Source organism: Corylus avellana, chromosome 8, assembly GCF_965113065.1.
Source record: "Corylus avellana chromosome 8, dhCorAvel1.hap1.2, whole genome shotgun sequence".
Taxonomy (NCBI): Eukaryota; Viridiplantae; Streptophyta; class Magnoliopsida; order Fagales; family Betulaceae; genus Corylus; species Corylus avellana.
In genome coordinates this window covers 19,417,748-19,436,657 of record NC_142497.1, presented here as the reverse complement: position 1 = coordinate 19,436,657, position 18,910 = coordinate 19,417,748, and the positions used below count along the sequence as shown (strand labels likewise).

Genomic DNA, 18,910 nt, shown 5'->3' with positions numbered 1-18,910 from the left:
TTACTATATTTGTTTAATTAGTTTATACTAATTGAAATGGCAACGGTAACTAGCAAGTAAATATGGAGCGACGACTTTATTAGCAATCAGCCGATGACATGCAATAACACATCATCATCGCGACGACTTTTACACAATTAGCAACAACTTTTTACAAACAAAATTCTTTGTGGGTCTGATTATTCATAATAAATATCGAAGTACTTCTTTAGTGTGTTCATCATCACAACTCATAGATTTATTTTTCGGTTCCACTCAGTCTCGTTTCGGTGGGTTCACGTGGCTTCCCATCCTCACCACAATACCGTCAATGTCACGCACATAACCAACTTTCTGGCCCCATTCTTTCGTCTCCGGCTCGCTCACCGGCACTGCACCGCTCTCCACCGCCCTCTGATCATCCAACCCACCAATATCAACGGTTACAATACAAATCAATCACCAAAGAGTTAAAAAAAAGAGTTTTCATGCAAATCATGCACGTACGTACCTTGTAGGCAGCATCAACATCCGCGTACGCAAAGCAAACCTCAATTGGCTGTCTCTTGTTGCCGGACTCAGGGATCTGGACCGCGCCGGTTAGGCCGTCGGTCTCGTGTTGGTGCACCGGAGTAAACGCTATCGTCGTCTGCCCGCTTTCCAGCTCCCCCCATCTGCCATCAACCAAAAGATCCAAAACCCATTAATACATTTTGAATCTCAATCTCTCATTGTATTTGTGTATATAGATATATATCACCGGTTTAGATATCATATATATGTATAATTTTCCTACAACCACTCCTACCTGTGGGATTCGTCCAAGCGACGAACATTGTGGCCGAAGGCTTTGGCATAGAAAGCCACCGATTTGGCGACGTCCTTCACGTACACAACCGTGTAGGCAAACGCTGGGCTGAGAGAAGACGCCATTGTTGTCCGACTGCCTCGATGCGTGATCCTTTTATTCTGGTGTTTCTGATTGTTTTTTCCAACGGTGCGAGCAATTGTAGATGGTTAAAGTTACACGTGGACCTCATGCATGTTAACCACATCCATATGCCGTCCACCTGGCATCTATGGTTCACTCGGTCCAAATAGTTCATTTTCTTTCCCAATCAGCTTTTTTCTTTTTTCCTTATAATAATAGTCTTTTCAGTTTTTATATATTTTTATTTTATTTCCTATATGCAACCATGCCCCCTCAAAACATACAAAAATTAATTTTATTTTATAGTCAAAATTATTTTGCACATTCTTAGGACAAAGTTTTCTTTTAAACTGGGTTGGAGGAACTCAATTTATAAAAATGACATGTGTCATTTGAATACGTGAGATACATATGTTTTTTTAATAGTAGGGACAAAGTTAAAATAAATAATATTAAAAACTCATGCGCATCTCACATGTTATTAAAAAAAAGGGAAAACTTCACTTACCCTCCTATACTTTTGCGCTTTTTGTAGACACCCTCTATTGTTCAAAAACTCTCACTTTGATGTATCTAACTTTCGTTTCCTTTCACTTTACCCCTTCCGTTAGGATTTTCTGTAAAATCCTAACGGAGGGGTGGGAAATTTCAATTTTGCCCTTATTTTTTATTAATTTTTTAAAAAAATCCTGACCCGTGGGTTTACCGGTGGATCTAACCCACCCGTATTGTGACCCACGAGTCATATTATTATTATTATATATATATTTAATTTTTTTTTAAAAAAAATAGTGACCCTCTTTGTGACCCCCAGGTGACCGGAGGGTCACCAGGTGACCCACCGGTGGGTCTTGCGACCACCGGGGGTCACTTTGTGACCCACCGGCAGGTCACAAGTGACCCCCGATGGGTCATTTTTTATATATATATTTTTAATTATTTTTTAATATAATAATTATAATAATAATTTTTTATTTATAAATAAGGGTAAATTTGAAATTTTAAAAAAAATTAGGGGTATAAAGGTCTTTTATTAAATCTACTGTTTGATTTAACTACAAAAGCTAATGGTAGGGGGTATTTGGAACAAAACTAAAGTTTGATACACCAAATTGAGAGTTTTTGAACAATGGGGGAGTGTCTGCAAAAAGTGCGAAAGTATAGGGGGGTAAGTGAAGTTTCCCCTAAAAAAAATAACACATGTCATTTTTATAGACTGAGTTGAAAGAAGTTCATTCGACCCAATTTGAAAGAAAACTCTGTCATTCTATTAATATGTACATATTTAAATGAGTTTTTTGGGTTTAGGAAGTTTAAATGAGTCTATTGATACTACTTATATCCCACTTGTCCCAAAAGCAAAAAAAAAAAAAAACCATCCAAAATATCTGATTTCAGACCAAACTTCTTGTGTAATGTTTTTATAAAATAATCTAAGTGCTAGCTAATAGGGTCAAGAAAGTCCTTATCACACATCATTTCTCATAATCAAATTGCGATTATACATGAAAGGGTAAGTGCCTGATTGGATATGCGTTTAACATTTAAAAAGTCTGTTTGAATAAAAAGTACACATTTGATAAAAAAATTGAAAACACTTTTAAGGGTTCAAAAAGCAAAAAAATAGTCAAAGTGCATTTTTGACAAAAGCTTAAAAATAAAGTTTTTGTCAAAAAATATTTTTTAACTTAAAAGCTTTATTTTTTAAATACAATCCTAAACATGCTTTAAGAGCCTGTTTGAGATTGTGTTTGAAGAGCGTAAAAGTACTTTTAATACTCAAAAAGCTTGTTTGAAGAAAAAAGTACTCGTTTGATAAAAAAAATTAAAAGTGTTTTTAAGGGTTCAAAAAGCGTAAAAATGGTCGTACTTTTGGCAAAAGCTTAAAAATAAAGTTTTTGAGCAAAAGCTCTTTTTGACTTAAAAGCTCTATTTTTCAAACGCAATTCTAAACAGATTCTAAGTACCAACAATAGTTTAGCTACATATGAACAATATTACAATACGTACGTACAATGCATACAAAGCAAAGCTTATGACAAAATAGAGTAGAGTTTTATGGAGGTATTACTCTGTTATCATTCATGACGTGCCAAAATGGCATATCATTCTTATTATATTAGGCAAAGAGATTTTATTATCTCCTTATCTTTTTATAAATTTTATTATGTGTAGAGGTGTTCAGCTCTCTTCTTCAATAGGCTGAGAACAATGGTGGTCTAAGATGGGTTTCTATTGCTAGGGAGGAATATTGTTAAATCATTTATTTTTTTGCTGTTTACAGTCTCCTCTTTTGAAAAGCAAATTCTTTTAAATCAGACTGCAATGGCTGTTGGACATATGTTGAATGTCTACGAGAAAGTATCTGAAGACTACCGAGTTACCCACTTTTTGACCATCAAAAGCTTATTTGACACAAAAAAAAAAAAAAAAAAAGAAAAGAAAAGAGAAAAAAAGGCAATTTTGACCATTATATATATATATATATATATATATATATATATATAGACGAGGAATATTTTTTAGTAGACTAGATTTGTTTTTTTGGTAAACTTCACATTTGTAAAAATATTTTTAAATTTTAGGGGTACACCTTATTTTGAAAAAACACAAGAAGATATAAAGTTTACTTCTTAATTATTAAAAACAAAAAGGCGAGTAATTGGCGGCCACCCTCAATGGAAGAGAAGTGTGAGTCGTGTGACTATGTGATCACTTAGATTTGGTTGAGATGGTCATCCTCAATGGAGAAAAATGGTAGCTATGTGATCACCCTAATCTGGCTGAGGTGGCCATAAGACAACTGGACAACCTCTAGTCTATTGTGGTAGTTGCCCGACCACCTCAATAAAGACTATTGTGGTTGGACGACCATCCTCTCTTTTCTTAAGGGTGGTCCTAAGGACAGAACTAAAACTTTTAATTTGGAGAGACAAAATTTAAAAAACAAATATTTGGACAGGCAAAAATTAATTTTTAAGGGTTTATTTTTTAAAAAATACATATATATTTTTTAAAAAATTAATTTTTAAGGATCACCGAGCCCCCCAAGGCATAAGGCGGTTCCGCTCATGTGATCGCATTATTATTTTTTGTTTATAAATAATATGTTATCCCTTGTAACGGTAAGATATTTTGACAAAAGTTTTCTAAAAATATTCAGCGTATTAAAAGTATTTTTTTTTGTAAGTTAAAAGTATTTTTGAGTTATTAATAAAGTTTTGGGAAAATTGGGCATCAGCTTCAGGATTCAGACATTTACCAAACACATAGCTGTCGCCTGTCGATATCGAAGTGTCACGTGCTGGGGCCCTCCGTTCCGTCCGCCAGTTCGTTTCCCTTCTCATTTTCTACCTCGCCTACGGTGATGGAACTAAAGAATATGATTATGAAGAAGAATAAGACGAAGACTCTGAATTCAAAAGCTTCTGGTTAACTCCCACAACAAGAATCTACCGAACCAATTCGTCGAAAACGCAAGAACCAAAAAAGCCTTTTAGCTTTCTTTCTCAGACTTTTCAGATTTTACCGGAAGATTTCCAGGTCTGTGATTTTATTTTAATTTTTTTTTCAATTCTAATTTCTGTTTTATCCGTACGATTTTGAGGAACATGATCCGTTCTTTTTTTGGTTGAATTATGCTTAGTAATTGTTCACGGTATAGTTGTTAAACCATGAATGTTGTATAAAATTCTATATCGCAAATTAGCATCGCGATTTGGTGAATCGAACTTGACTGATAAGTCTGATATTACAAAAAATAAAGAAAGATTGTGAATCTTTCTTTTTCTTTTATCGCGATGTTGTGTGGATAAATTTCGAGCACTTCGATCAAATGCCTGTAATCTTTGTGACGTGATTGTAATTTTTACTCCCTATTTAGTTTTTTTTTTTTTTTTTTTTTTTTTTTAACTGTGTGATGATTTAATTTATTTATTTATTTTTAATTTATATTACCAAAAAGTATAGGAATATGTTCAGGTACTACTGCTTTTGCATTTCTGAAGTATTTCATAGGAGTAATATATTGGAGCGAAAATCAAACGATTTTTGCTCTTTTAAAACAAGAAAATTCCTCCTAAGATGTTTTCTGAAAAATTAGGAAATCGATGACAGCTTTTTACCCTAATTACCCTAATTTTTGTTGCTAAGTTGAAATCCAATGAGGATTCTACTGAGGGGATAATTGATTTTTACTTATGTATCGAGTTCTTTGGTATTATCTGCGAACTTAAGATGTGTTTTAGAAGATTGCCTGCTACAATAACCGACCAAATCATTAGATTCGAAGATTTTATTCAGTGGTGTTTCTCATGTATGCTCCTCATTTTCCAGTTTATTGGTAAATCACACATGCACCTGATGGGAGTTGAACCCATGACCTCACCCTCCACCTTGCTACAAAGGGTGGAAGTACCATTTGAGTTAAAGCTCATTGGCATCTTATTTAGATGCTAATAAGGTAGTGGTTTCATATTAGATGGAAGCGTGATTTTTGAGGGCTTTGAAGATGATATTTACTGTCACTACTCTTACTACAAGATATTGCCAACTCTGTTTATTTGTTCTTTCTCACAAAGAATAAAAATTAGCAAGCCTATTCCTTAGCTTCTGGCTTTTAAGGGAAACAATATAAATAAAGATTCTCTTTGAATGTCAGTGTTGTACTTTCATTACCAGCCGGTGCTTTTCTATGCATGGTATTATTTTTTGTCCTTTTAGAATGTTCTTTCTTTTAATTTGTTAAGGGAAGGATTCTTTTTTTAATTTTTATTTTCAGCTTTAGTTATATTATATTGCAAATATAATATTTATAGTTTGCAAACATGTATTAGGGATAGACAATAGATGGTAAGCAATCTTTTTGAAAAGGAAACTCACTTTCCGTAATATCTTTGATATTGAATGGATGCATCTTCCTTACTTGAAGATGGTTGACGGCCTATTTATATGTAAACAATTATTTCATTATGCATTTCCTTATTTGTCAATGCTTCATGCTGGTTGATATTCATACGTGCTTCACTAATTAAGATTAACGGCTGGGGAGTTACCATCCGGAGATGTGCTTTGCTTAAGTAACTCTTTTTTATGCATCCAGGGGTTCCAGCTGCTTAAGTAAATTTATGGGTTAACCATTCTTGTCCTTCTGAGTACTCTATAGAGTACTAGTGGACTGCAAACGGGAGCTCTTATCAAATCTTCTCAATGGGTGACTCATTACAAAGTTCTAAGTTAAGCAGAAGCTCTGAAGCGACCAGTGTCTCAATTGCAAAAAAGGCGTCTAAAAGAAGTTTAATTGCTTCTCGCTCTAGAGCTGCTTTACATAATCCTTTGAGGCACATAGCTTCAGTAAGCCATGGTATATTTGTAAACGGTGCAGTTGGTAACTCAGCATTGTTTTTACTCAAACTTGTTGCATTAGAGACAGTACGGAGGTTTTCAATGGCCAAATGTCCATTTGCATGGCGTGGTCTTCAGACGCTGCAACTTCTTTGCTATCCACCATTTAAGTGGATTCAGAGATGGGCTCCCTTCAAGAGTTTGGTGGAAGGCATGCAGGTTTGCTTTTACAAATTTATGAAGGTTTAATCATATGGGTCACCCTTTATATAGACATATAGAAATATGAGAGCATAAATATCATATATATCATAGTGTGTTTAACAAATCAAAGCAACCTTTCTTTGGATCACAAATTTTGGGTTTTTTGCTTTTACATGAATTGCACAAGCAGTTTATGCCTTATTTACAACTGATGTGTGGCATAAATTTGCACATGGTATTTATTGTATCTTTTCATTTTGTTTTTAACTTGTTTCAAATTATTGTAAATTAATCATTTTCTTGTTAGTCAAGTTTTATATATACATGTGCATCAATATATTTCTTTGCTCTACATTTTTCTAGGTACTGTCATTTAAAAATTGGTGTAATTTTTGGCCGCCAATGAGCTCTGGCTTAAATACATTTCCTCCCCAATTAAACGTGGTGTAGGGTAGAGGGTTTGTGTTCAAGATCCATTGGTTGTGTGTATCACCGATTAAAAAAATAAATAAATACAGGTTAGTTTGATTTTTTTGTTAATTTAAAAAGCAGCTCAGAACGTAAGCCTTGCATATGGAAATCTCAATTATATGCTTCATCCCCCTCTTTTTTTTTCTTTTTTTTTTTTTTTTGTGTAAGGTAATTTAATATTCTGACTATAGTGTAGACTATAAAGTAAAATAAAAAGGTGCAGTACAATTGCGTACTGTTAAAACAATATATATTGGAACTCATTCCTATTGATAATGCAAAATGCTCAATCAACTCATTTCAATTCATTCAAAACGTGTAAGTCTTGCATATATGGAAAGATTTTATTTGGATGGTTCATATAAAATTTTATAACTGATACTGTGGTCCTCATGGTCGGCAGTAGCACTTTTTAAAACAATTATGATTTTGCATAATTCATGAATGTAAAATCAATTGTACCGGTAAGTGTAATGTCCTGCCCAAAATGCAAGGGCGAAAGTGGAAAATTTTCCACTTTCGTCCTTGCATTTTGGGTGGGACGTTACAATAAGTTTGTTCTCTTCTCTTTGGAGTAGTTGAAACCATTATAGTTGCTTTTTTATTGCAAGACCTATAAATATAGGAATACATCTTCTGTTATTATACATATGACCTGCATTATTATATTCCTGTGGTTGAGGTAGTCAGGGGCAATTATCTGTTATCTCCTTTATGAATGTTAAATTTCTTTCTATTTCTTCTTTTCCAAGCTCTTTAAATTGGCTGTTCTTATGGTTGTTTAGTATTTAAAATATTTCCATGCTTACAGATGCTGTCAAGGCCTATTCTAGTCCTTTCAATTGCATCGGCTTTGTCTGATGAAGCAGTGTGTACAAGTGGAACCTCAGATGATACCAGTGATTCTCATACATATTCAGAACCATCTTCAGAACCATCTTCAGAGCAATCCTCTGTACAGTCTAATATGGATACAAGGTATATAATTGAGCAGGATGATGCTTGCAAGATTGATATTTTATTTGTTATTTGACACCTTCTATATATCTTTGGAGAAAGGCAAAAGATGAATGTTGATAGTATACAATTAGATTTAGTTCAGTTGCTGTAAAACTTTAAAGATTCTAAGTATCAGGTTAATTTGATTGACTGGAATTGCAGAATTCTAATGATGCTTCTAAGGTAAGCTAGAGTGACAAGACACTTTATAAATTACTGTTAAGGGAAATTGTCCTACAAGGGGCTAAGTTTTTAGTTTCAACAATTAAAGGCAACCGTCTAATTTTCAGTCAATTTCTTAGGGGAGAATCTGTCAGCTCTCATTATACACATGTCAAACCAATTAAAGCATGACACGTGGAACTGTAAATAACGTAAGTCTCATCAGCCCTGGATAAGTGCTATATGTCAGCCCACCCATGGCTGGACTGCTCAGCCATGCAATCTCCAGCCAGGGTTGTTGGGTCCTCTCCAAGCTACTGTCGTGGTTGAGGTGGTTGGGCATGACCCAGCCATGATTGCGTTGATGTGGAGCTAATGAGATGCTGACATGGGGCTGATGAGACACTGATGGGGCTTAAGTTGCTTACATATCCATTTGTCATGTTTTAATTGGTTTGAAGTAGGTATTAACAGCTGGCAGATTCTCAGTTAAGAAATTGACAGAAAGTTACATGGTTGTCCTTATTTATCACAAAGGCGAAAACTTAGGATGGGGCTTAAGTTGCTTACATTATCCATGTGTCATGTTTTAATTGGTTTGAAGTAGGTATTAACAGCTGGCAGATTCTCCGTTAAGATATTGACAGAAAAGTACACGGTTGTCCTTATTTATCATAAAGGTGAAAACTTAGGCCTTTAATTATCAAAATTAGAAACTCAACCCCATATTTGTCACAGGGGTAAAACTCATTCCCTTATGGTACAATTTCCCTATTGTTAATTATGAAGTTTTCTTTTTCATACGGAGAATGGTTTAGTCAATTGTCAAATCTAGACTTTCGATTTATATCTAAATAAATATTCGTTGTCTTCAACTGATTGTGTTCAGACCATGAGACAAGTTTTTATATAGATTTCAATATTTGAAGTCATTTTTATTTTTTTTCTTGTGATACTGCGTAAGTGATTAATTGGTTTGAAAATATTAGTGACTGGAAACTTTGCATGAACGTTTGTGTTGTAGCAGTTTTCTTCAGAGTCATTTGTCTTACTCCTTTTGTCAGGTATTTCAGGGTGTCTTGATAGTTATTTACGCTTTTTATGTGATACCCAGGACTACTGACGGATCGCCTCAAAGTCTGGCATCTGAAATGTGGATGATACAACTGCATAAAGAACTGAAAAACCAAGGGATTTGTTTGCCAGAAAGGTAATTGGATGGGTTTTAGGTATAAAGAATCGTCAAGTGATGCACTTAATACATTTTGGCTTTTAAATAAACACGAAGCAAAAGTATACGATTAGTATATATATATATTTTTTCTCTAAGCGTGTTACTTTATATTTGTTGCAATCTCTTATCACACTCTTATTCTTGATATTATATAAGACTAAAATATTGTTTACAATTTTTGACATCTTGCTTATCGGTGTGGTTTTTCTATTTTGTATTGCTTTCACCTGATCTCTATGATCTTGTTGAATAGCTGTGACGTAGCGGAAGGCTAAGGTAACTAATCAAATAGCAGCGTCTTTGATTCTGCAAGGAGAAGCGTCTTCGTCTTCTACCCAAAAGATAAAACAAGCCCGCAGGCTAAGAAAAAAAATAAAACTCCGCAGAGTATTTGAGAGAGAATTCTCTGATTTGATTATAATTCAATTGATTCAGTTTTACATAATAGGCAAGCCTATTTATAGAAGAGAAATACTTGTAGAGAAAGTAAACCTACTTCTAGTAGAGAAAGTAAACCTACTTCTAGTAGAGAAAGTAAATCTAATCCTAGTAGAGAAAGTAAATCTAATCCTAGTAGGAAAGTAAACATAATCCTATAGTAGTAGTAAACCTAATCCTAATAAGGAAAGGAAATAAAGTCCTAATAAAATAAAATAAAATCCTAATATAAAATTGACAATCAGCAGGAATCGTGACAATCTTTCCTTTTGTACTTCCATTGTTTGAGAACGGATAAAATTCTGATCAAGTGGCGCTGCTCCAATATTATTTTTGATATTTTCTTTATTTTCGTTTTTACCGAAAATAAAAGTAAATATCGTCCTACATCAGACACCCCCACTTGAAAAAAACTCGTCCTCGAGTTTTCTTTGGGACATGGCACGCGCAGCTCCTCCGCATAAATATATTTGGAGAAATCTACATTGATTTCATATGTTTTATCCTTTTCGTCATTTTCCATAAAAATTTTCCCAACAATTTCTTCATGGACGTCATCTTCAACTTCATCGTTATCTTCCAAAGGATCGCCAATTTTTGTGGTGATCGTGGTGAGTTGTACCTGTAGTGGAGGAGGTTGCACTTGTGGTGGAGGAAGTTGCACTTGTGGTGGAGGAGGTTGCACTTGTGGTGGAGGAAGTTGCACTAGTGGTGGAGGAGGCGGTAGCTGTTCCTCCATTAATGTAGTCGTTGGAATCAATGATGGTGGTTGCACATATGTTTTCTCTAACGGCAACTCCACTTCTTCAACCAACTTAACATCTTCCACAACTTCTTCACCATAATTAAGATTCTCTTCATAGGCGAAGGGCCAATTTGGGGAGTTATGAAGATGATGATGGACATGACGAAAGTGGCTTACGTCATCCTCACGAAATCGGTCAACATAAGGATACCGAACAGGTTCCCTTAGAATCCCATAGTCATCTAGTGGTAGGAACCGGGCATTGAGTAACCGCTTCATCTTGGGCCAAGATGTCACAGGTCTTTTTCCTTCCCTAGATCGAGAGAGCTTCAACCATTCCCACCAAGCAGATGCTCCACCTTTGAGCTTATAAGCCACCAACTTCACCTTCTTTTCTTCCGGAATACACATGTACTCAAAGAATCTTTCTACCTCCATTATCCAGTCAAGGTAATCTTCAATATGAAGATAACCATCAAATGAAGGGAGATCAATATTCATTCGGTACTCTTGGGTGTCTTTGTGATTCCAATGGTCACGCATCTGCCTTCGTTCAAACGACTCGCACAATTGGCGCACCTCCTGTTGCATCATTTGCGCTGTCTGCTTGAGCTCTTGGAATTCGGTTCTCCAAGGAGCCTCTGATCGCTTGATGTATCGCTGGTAGTCGGATCTCGAAACAACATCCCTCTCACGAACGGCGTCGTTATAGAAGTTGTTGTTGTAGTATAAGTTGGCCATCGAATCCGGATAATGCCGGCTCGGATACCCCATGAATTTGGCTTTCGAAAGAGCCCCTCCCCTACAAGCGGCGTTGTTGGAGAAGTTTGTCACCGTTGCGCTGATTGGCCATGATCAGGATAAAGCCTGCTTTGATACCAACTGACGTAGCGGAAGACTAAGGTAACTAATCAAAGAGCAGCGTCTTTGATTCTGCAAGGAGAAGCATCTTCGTCTTCTACCCAAAAGATAAAACAAGCCCGCAGGCTAAGAAAAAAAATAAAACTCCGCAGAGTATTTGAGAGAGAATTCTCTGATTTGATTATAATTCAATTGATTCAGTTTTACATAATAGGCAAGCCTATTTATAGAAGAGAAATACTTGTAGAGAAAGTAAACCTACTTCTAGTAGAGAAAGTAAATCTAATCCTAGTAGAAAAAGTAAATCTAATCCTAGTAGGAAAGTAAACATAATCCTATAGTAGTAGTAAACCTAATCCTAATAAGGAAAGGAAATAAAGTCCTAATAAAATAAAATAAAATCCTAATATAAAATTGACAATCAGCAGGAATCGTGACAATCTTTCCTTTTGTACTTCCATTGTTTGAGAACGGATAAAATTCTGATCAAGTGGCGCTGCTCCAATATTATTTTTGATATTTTCTTTATTTTCGTTTTTACCGAAAATAAAAGTAAATATCGTCCTACATCAAGCTGAGATGCTTTAATACGACCAGTATACAAGTTAAGTCAATACATGGTCTTTTCTAGGTGTGGTTTTCTTCCATACTTAATCCCCCTACAACCAGAGTATTTTCCTGTTGGCATCATTTTGGAAATTTTAAATCCCTAATTTCCACTTATCCTTACTTCCATTACAGGAATTACTAAATTCTCATAAACTTGATAGTCTATCCACATCCCACCATCTTGCTTTTAATTATTAAAGATAATTCAATGGAGAATTAATTGTTGAGATGAGCTTATAATGCTATTTTCATTCCCTTAACATGGTAGTTTTACTCAAAAAGTCTCCTGGTGGTGCGACATAATCTTTTAGTACAGATCTGGAAAAATAGCTTCTTGTTTTTTTTACACTTAGCGTATTTATATATGAATACCTTGGCTTCTCTTGTTGCAGCGGACCATGACATACTAGTGTTTATGCAGAATTAATGAAGATGAGCTCCATAGATTTTACACTGCCACTAATGGTGACTTTACGTGCTTGCTCTCATCAATTAAGAAGACAATCCGCTGGAGGGAGACTTACAGGATTCTTTCAGCACAAGAACTTGAAATGTGGTCAGATATGGTTTTCTGGCATGGATTTGATGTGAAGCACCAACCATGCCTCATAGTACGACTTGGACTTGCCTGTGTCACCTTGCCATCTCATGAGAAGCCTCGGTTTGCTCAAGCAATCAGTATGTTTCTTTTCCCTGTCTGGTAAATTTCTGGGATACCATATACCCCTATGGTTGCTACCATAGGGGTATAACCATATACCGCTATGGTTGCACTCGTCTGTTGTTTTCTCTGTTATCCTATTTTCCCATCAGTATTGCATGCGGTATTGTAACTCACTCAATGGTTGCAACTACAGTATCTCAGGTAGAGCATGGAGTCCTGCATTTAGTTCACGGAGAAAATTCACAAATTATAGTTCTGGTGGATTGTGAAGGGTTATCTCCTCTGAAAGTTCCAATGCAAATGTTGAGATCCTGTTCTTCCCTTTTGCAAGATCATTTCCCAAACCGTCTTGGCTGTTTGTTTGTCATACGTCTTCCTCCGGTTGTTCGTGTTATTGCTCAAACTTTTATTCAAGTAAGCTTGTATCCTTGATTGGTGTTATGTTTGATATTCTTGCTTTATTTATGGATCTGATGGCAGTAATGATGCTCTCTTTAATACAAGAACTTGAATCTATGGATCTTTCAGGTTCTGAAGCCCGTCACTCGAAAAAAGTTGAAAGTTGAAGGAGAGATGTACAAGAAGGTTCTTTCTGAGTACCTTCAGACACTACCATCTTATATTGGTGGTAAATGCACGTGCACAAAATGTTCAACCACAAATAGGATGAACATGATTGATCCTATTGCAGTAATGACCGACGGTGCGGATCCATACGCACGCCATCTAGTGGATGAGATTGATATTAACCTGAATGGGAACTGTGACCAGGTATTGAGAACTGCCATAATAAGCATCCTAATGTTGTGGGTTTTCATAGCCGTTGTTGCTGGACTATTTGATCCTGAAAGCCGTCCTTTTTTGCGTCCTTGAAATAAGCCTAGCAGTGGATATTGTCTCTAATCATCATCTCTAAGTTTTTAGCAATTAGCTATATCTGTTTTTTTAGTTTTCAAATTTTGTAATAATCGATTTTGTGTGAGTTAAGCATTATTATTCCTCTAATATATGTATATGTACGTGTAGTAACTTTATAGATGGGATAAAATATGATTAGGTGTACCCCATTAATACACCTATTTTCATGTACACTGGTGATTTATTTGTCAATCAAAACCATTCAAACAAATCTATAGACAATATAGTCAGCTGTAAAGAAACAAGCCTACTCACGAGGATGTTCGGGCTCGGCTTGGTTAAGCTTGGCTTGAGCTTCGTTTGGTTATTAAATGGGTTGTTTGTGAAAATAAAATTATGTTCGCTTATAGGTTATATGAATGTAATGCAAGTATCATAGGTTCGTATGTATATAGTATATTAATTATTAAGTAACAAACTGTTCTTAATATATGAATGTATGCAATGATGAAATGTTTGTTTGTATTGTATGCAATATTCGTAGCTAATTTGTATGCAATATTGTCTCTTAGAGGTAATTCAATCGGCTGGAATTACGCCTAATGAAGTAGAGGTCACTAGTTCGAATTTTCCTTCCCCTTCTTGTGCGGACATGTCAAAAAAAAAAAAATTGTATGCAATATTTGTTGACGGCCTATCTGCCTTCTCACATGAGCTATCAGTAGTCTCATTGCATCTATACCCAAATCTAGAATATGTATTCGATAAACTAATTGGATTAGGGTTATGCATCGGGAAATGTTGTGTACTGACTTGCCTTTCGTGGGCATTTGGTTTCTTTGAGACATACTATACATCCTCGCTTGGTTCTTTTTTCATCCTCCTCATTTTCAAAATTATTATTGGATTTGTAGGTCTTATGTGGGTTTCACACATAAGCTCACAGATTCAATGATGATTTTGAAAATTAAGAGAATGGAAGAAAGACCAGATGACGCCGGATAGAACTAAGATTGTTCTGACAGCGTATAATAGCAACATAAACTAATAATTGAATATTGAAAAGGGAATTCAGGAAGAGAAAAAATAACAAATAGGGAAGTGAAATACCCCAATTGCCCCCAAAATACGTAAACAGAAAAATAGCTTTGAAAGACTTAAATTTAATTGATAGTTGAAACTGAATTAAAAAATAACAAAGGCTAGTTGCATTTATATAGGTTAAGGCACCTCCTAATTTAACAAGAAAAATGAAAACCAAACCTAATTGGAAAATGAAGACCTAATCCTAATAGAACAGGGAAAACATAATCCTAATGAAAAATAGAAAACCCAATCATTATTAAAAAGGAAAATTAAAACACACATGAATAATTAAAATAAAAGTTTTGTCAATTTTCTTCTTCATTAGATATGGTAGGATTTTCAAGAAATTTTAAACTTCCTATGAGCAATTAAAAGTGCTCTCAACTCTTACAGACATAGAGTTTAAATAATTTACATGATTGATTCAATTACATAGTAATATAGTATTAACACTCCGTGTTGACACTAAGAGTCCTACCCACACAACAGTAATAAAACACTAATGAACCGAATAATCTAATAGATAATACTTTTTAACATATCCACCGCCTAACAATGACTACACGAAGCAACCTCATTACCCAATGCATTTTTTCTTTAGATGTGTTGGATGTTATTCTCTTTAGACATTTTTTTGTCTTATCTTCCTGGATTAGGAGTCTAGGAGTATTGATTGGGTTTCCGTATAGCAGCTCTCATTTTCCGGTCTAGGTTTATCTGCCATAATAAATATGAGCAAAAAAACACTTATTCAATTCAAAATCCCTTCTGGAAGAACATTTTTGGAATCCAACAAAAGGGAGTCAAGTCAACACCACCATGTGCATCCGTGCTCTAAAAAGTAAATACACCTGAGAAATTATTAAATTCCACTCGTTTCCGTCGACCAAACGCTCATCATTCACTCCCCCGGCCTCCCAACCAACTCTTCTTCCTCCTACATAAAACTAAAACTACCCTCCCTTTCATTTGTACCACCTCCTTAATTTCCTCTTCTGATCTGAGAATGGCATTCACCGACCTCCTTATCCTCTTCTTTGCTCTTCTCTTTCTCCGCTTCTGGTGGCGTTACTGGTCCGTCACCGGCGGTGGTCCCAAAAATCTGCCGCCGGGGCCGCCCGGCTGGCCTATTGTGGGTAATCTCGGCCAAGTCATTCTCCAACGCCGTCATTTCGTCTTCACAGTACGCGATCATCTACGTGCAAAATACGGCCCAATCTTCACAATGCAAATGGGCCAACGCACGCTCGTCATAGTCACCAGCTCCGACCTCATCCACGAGGCCCTGGTCCAGAGAGGCCCGGCGTTCGCCAGCCGGCCGGAGGACTCGCCGATCCGGCTCTTGTTTAGCGTCGGGAAATGTGCGATTAACTCCGCCGAGTACGGGCCGCTCTGGAGGACTCTCCGCCGTAACTTCGTGACGGAGCTGATAAACCCTGCGAGAGTAAAGCAGTGCAGTTGGGTACGGAAATGGGCGCTCGAAAATCACATGAAGAGGCTCCGGAGAGAGGCCTCGGAGAAAGGGTTCGTCGAGGTGATGAGCAACTGTAGGCTAACCATATGCAGCGTCCTCATCTGCCTTTGCTTCGGCGCAAAGATCTCCGAAGATGAGATCACGAAGATCGAGAGCGTGCTAAAGGAGGTGATGTTGATCACATTACCCAAGCTCCCGGATTTCTTTCCAGTCCTCACTCCCTTGTTCCGTAAGCAACTCAGACAAGCCAAGGCGCTAAGAAACAAACAGTTGGAGTGCTTGATTCCGCTCGTGAGAAATAGAAAGGCTTTCGTGGAGAGCGGTGGGAATGGCGGTCCGGAGATGGCGAGCCCCGTCGGCGCCGCCTATATAGACTCGCTTTTCGGGTTGGATGCGCCGGGTCGGGGCAAGTTGGGAGAAGAAGAGCTCGTGACGCTTTGCTCGGAGGCGATCAACGCCGGGACGGACACGAGCGCTACTACTTTGGAGTGGGCTTTGCTTCACTTGGTGCTGGATCAAGAGATTCAAGAAAAGCTGTACAAGGAAATCGTTGAGCACGTGGGAAAAGATGGGCTCGTCACTGAGAGCGACGTGGAGAAAATGAGCTACCTCGGTGCGGTGGTCAAAGAGACTTTCCGGCGACACCCACCGGGCCATTTCCTCCTCTCTCACGCAGTCACGGAGGAGACGAAGCTCGGAGGGTACACCATTCCGGAAAACGCGAGCGTAGAGTTCTACACATCATGGGTGGCGGAGGACCCGGCTCTTTGGGATGACCCGGGTAAGTTCCGACCCGAGAGGTTCTTGGTGGGTGATGGGGTCGACGTGGACGTGACGGGGACGAGGGCGATGAGGATGCTGCCGTTCGGGGCCGGCCGGCGGATTTGTCCGGCACTGACGCTGGGGACTCTGCACGTGCTCCTGTCGCTGGCGAGGATGGTGCATGCTTTCAAGTGGTTGCCGGTTCCCGGAGCCCCACCCAGCCCGGCTGAGACTTTCGCTTTCACTGTTGTGATGAAGGACCCTCTCAAGGCTGTGATCTTGCCAAGGGTGTGAATTGGGTAATGCTCTCGGGACTTGTGAGAGCTAATTTTGGTCTATTGGGATTTGAGATGCCTTTAATAAATCTTAATTAACTAGTTTCCTTATATATATATATTATGAGTGGTAGAATGAAGGTTGAATTAATCCTTATTTTGAAACCCTAAAGTGCATTCTAATTAGTGTTTTTGTGAGGAGAATGTATGTTAAAATTTCTGTCGTCTAATTTTTTGTTTTCCATCCGTATAATGAATGGACGAATCCAGCATTGAATTTCTGAGTCGACAAATCTAATAGGTCAAAATATGGTTAAAAGATAGTTCTATAACATGTCTTTTCGTTATATTCGCACAATTAGTATATATTCTTATCATGTGTGTCGTTTCAAAAATATGTGAGGTATTGGTTGGTTTAATTGTCATTGGATTAGGTGCCACACAACAGGATAATGGAAAAAGTACTTGTGTTTGCAAAACATATATATGAGATAAAACATTCTCGGCTGATGTAACATGCGTAATATAGTTAACATTAATGAAAAGTATTAAGCACAAACACCCAACAATTGAAGAATGTTGCTTGAGATTTTACAAGTTTTCTTATAAATTGCCATATCATTCGTAAAATGATTAAACAAAAAATATTGCGAATTTAATTAGTTACTTACTGATTTATAATTATTTTACTAATTGTGAATTGGTAATTTGTAATAAATACTGTAGTATTCTAAACATTTTTTTAAATAGAACAAAACTCTCTTTATTTCAAGTGAAATAAAGAAGAAAAAAAAATAGGTATTATTATATCCTTATTTATTGGTTAGCACATAAATGTTTCATAGGGGAGTTGGTAGGTCCATTCGTATATATTTTAAGGGCCATTAATGCCCGAACCTTTGCTGGTTGCTTTTATTTAAGTTCCTTACCAACCCGACCCGACAAAGATTAGTAGGTCAAATCGCAGCTAATGGGCTAGGGGCATGATGAATAGTAGGATACTAATTTGTCAGTCAAATTCATTTACTACCCATGCAGACTAAACTTAACTGGCCCATTAATTACACAAAATAATAGGATTTTGATTGATTTTTCTTCTTTTTTTTTTTTTTATAGTAATAGTAAAAAGTGATTGGTTTGAACGTTGAATTATGTGATATGAAGGTTTGCCTTTTGTTAGAGAAATTTTTTTAAAAAAAATTGATATTTTTTTTTGGGGGAAAGTGAAAAATAATGGTAAAGGATGTTAAAAATGTTTGTCAAGTGATTTTGAGATTGCAATTTTATAGATAAAAAGTGCAATTTTAAATCAAATTGCAGAAAATGAGTTGTTTGAAATTATGTTTTAAAAATATTACAATTTGAAAACACAAAAAATTTACCTTTTCAAATCGAAAGTAAGGACGTGTTTTTTTGAAAACAACGAATTTTAAAGACTAAATTGTGATTTTAAAGGTCAAACTGTAATTTTGCCAAACGCTTAACTGCATTTTTAAAAATTACATTTTGAAATCACAAACCCAAACGAACCCTAAACCAAAATGATTAATTTTGTATTCAAGATTTTATTTTGTTGTGTATAACGTTATATACGATGTTATGTCATTTAAACCTGTCATAACATTTATAATTTAAAATGAAGTGATAAAATATACATGCACAATTAAATTTGTGAACTATAATATAAAAAATGAAATAAATTATCTCAATTTCACTTTTTAAAGAAAAATCATTTATTGCATTGGGGGTGCTGGTGGGTGGGAGCATATGCTGGCTATATATATATATATATCAATTTCACCTTTTAAAGAAAAA

At 36.3% G+C, this 18,910-nt stretch overlaps 3 protein-coding genes across 3 annotated transcripts; 2 read left to right on the top strand and 1 right to left on the bottom strand.

The window, feature by feature from the left end:
* Positions 1 to 60: 60 nt before the first annotated feature.
* DSI-1VOC (dessication-induced 1VOC superfamily protein) lies at positions 61 to 946 on the bottom strand. Its single transcript, XM_059574864.2, has 3 exons — positions 788 to 946; positions 491 to 653; positions 61 to 393 (listed from the first exon to the last, which is right to left on the bottom strand). Exons 1-3 carry the CDS (start codon positions 910 to 912, stop codon positions 256 to 258), a joined length of 426 nt encoding a protein of 141 aa, XP_059430847.2. The 5' UTR covers positions 913 to 946; the 3' UTR covers positions 61 to 255.
* Positions 947 to 4,195: 3,249 nt separating this feature from the next.
* Positions 4,196 to 13,729, top strand: LOC132164567 (SEC14 cytosolic factor family protein / phosphoglyceride transfer family protein). Its single transcript, XM_059575100.2, has 7 exons — positions 4,196 to 4,453; positions 6,012 to 6,472; positions 7,740 to 7,906; positions 9,204 to 9,299; positions 12,398 to 12,654; positions 12,834 to 13,054; positions 13,169 to 13,729. Exons 2-7 carry the CDS (start codon positions 6,119 to 6,121, stop codon positions 13,511 to 13,513), a joined length of 1,440 nt encoding a protein of 479 aa, XP_059431083.1. The 5' UTR covers positions 4,196 to 4,453; positions 6,012 to 6,118; the 3' UTR covers positions 13,514 to 13,729.
* Positions 13,730 to 15,326: 1,597 nt separating this feature from the next.
* On the top strand, positions 15,327 to 17,314 carry LOC132163869 (cytochrome P450 77A1). The gene has a single exon (XM_059574248.2). It carries the CDS (start codon positions 15,591 to 15,593, stop codon positions 17,112 to 17,114), a length of 1,524 nt encoding a protein of 507 aa, XP_059430231.2. The 5' UTR covers positions 15,327 to 15,590; the 3' UTR covers positions 17,115 to 17,314.
* Positions 17,315 to 18,910: the final 1,596 nt, after the last annotated feature.

Coding starts and splice junctions, on each gene's coding strand:
- LOC132164567 (XM_059575100.2), top strand. CDS start 6,119: ATGGGTGACTCATTACAAAGTTCTAAGTTAAGCAGAAGCTCTGAAGCG. Junction 9,300..12,397: donor GGGATTTGTTTGCCAGAAAG/GTAATTGGATGG, acceptor GTGTTTATGCAG/AATTAATGAAGATGAGCTCC. Junction 13,055..13,168: donor TTGCTCAAACTTTTATTCAA/GTAAGCTTGTAT, acceptor TGGATCTTTCAG/GTTCTGAAGCCCGTCACTCG.
- DSI-1VOC (XM_059574864.2), bottom strand. CDS start 912: ATGGCGTCTTCTCTCAGCCCAGCGTTTGCCTACACGGTTGTGTACGTG. Junction 654..787: donor CGCTTGGACGAATCCCACAG/GTAGGAGTGGTT, acceptor GGTTGATGGCAG/ATGGGGGGAGCTGGAAAGCG. Junction 394..490: donor ATGTTGATGCTGCCTACAAG/GTACGTACGTGC, acceptor TTGGATGATCAG/AGGGCGGTGGAGAGCGGTGC.
- LOC132163869 (XM_059574248.2), top strand. CDS start 15,591: ATGGCATTCACCGACCTCCTTATCCTCTTCTTTGCTCTTCTCTTTCTC.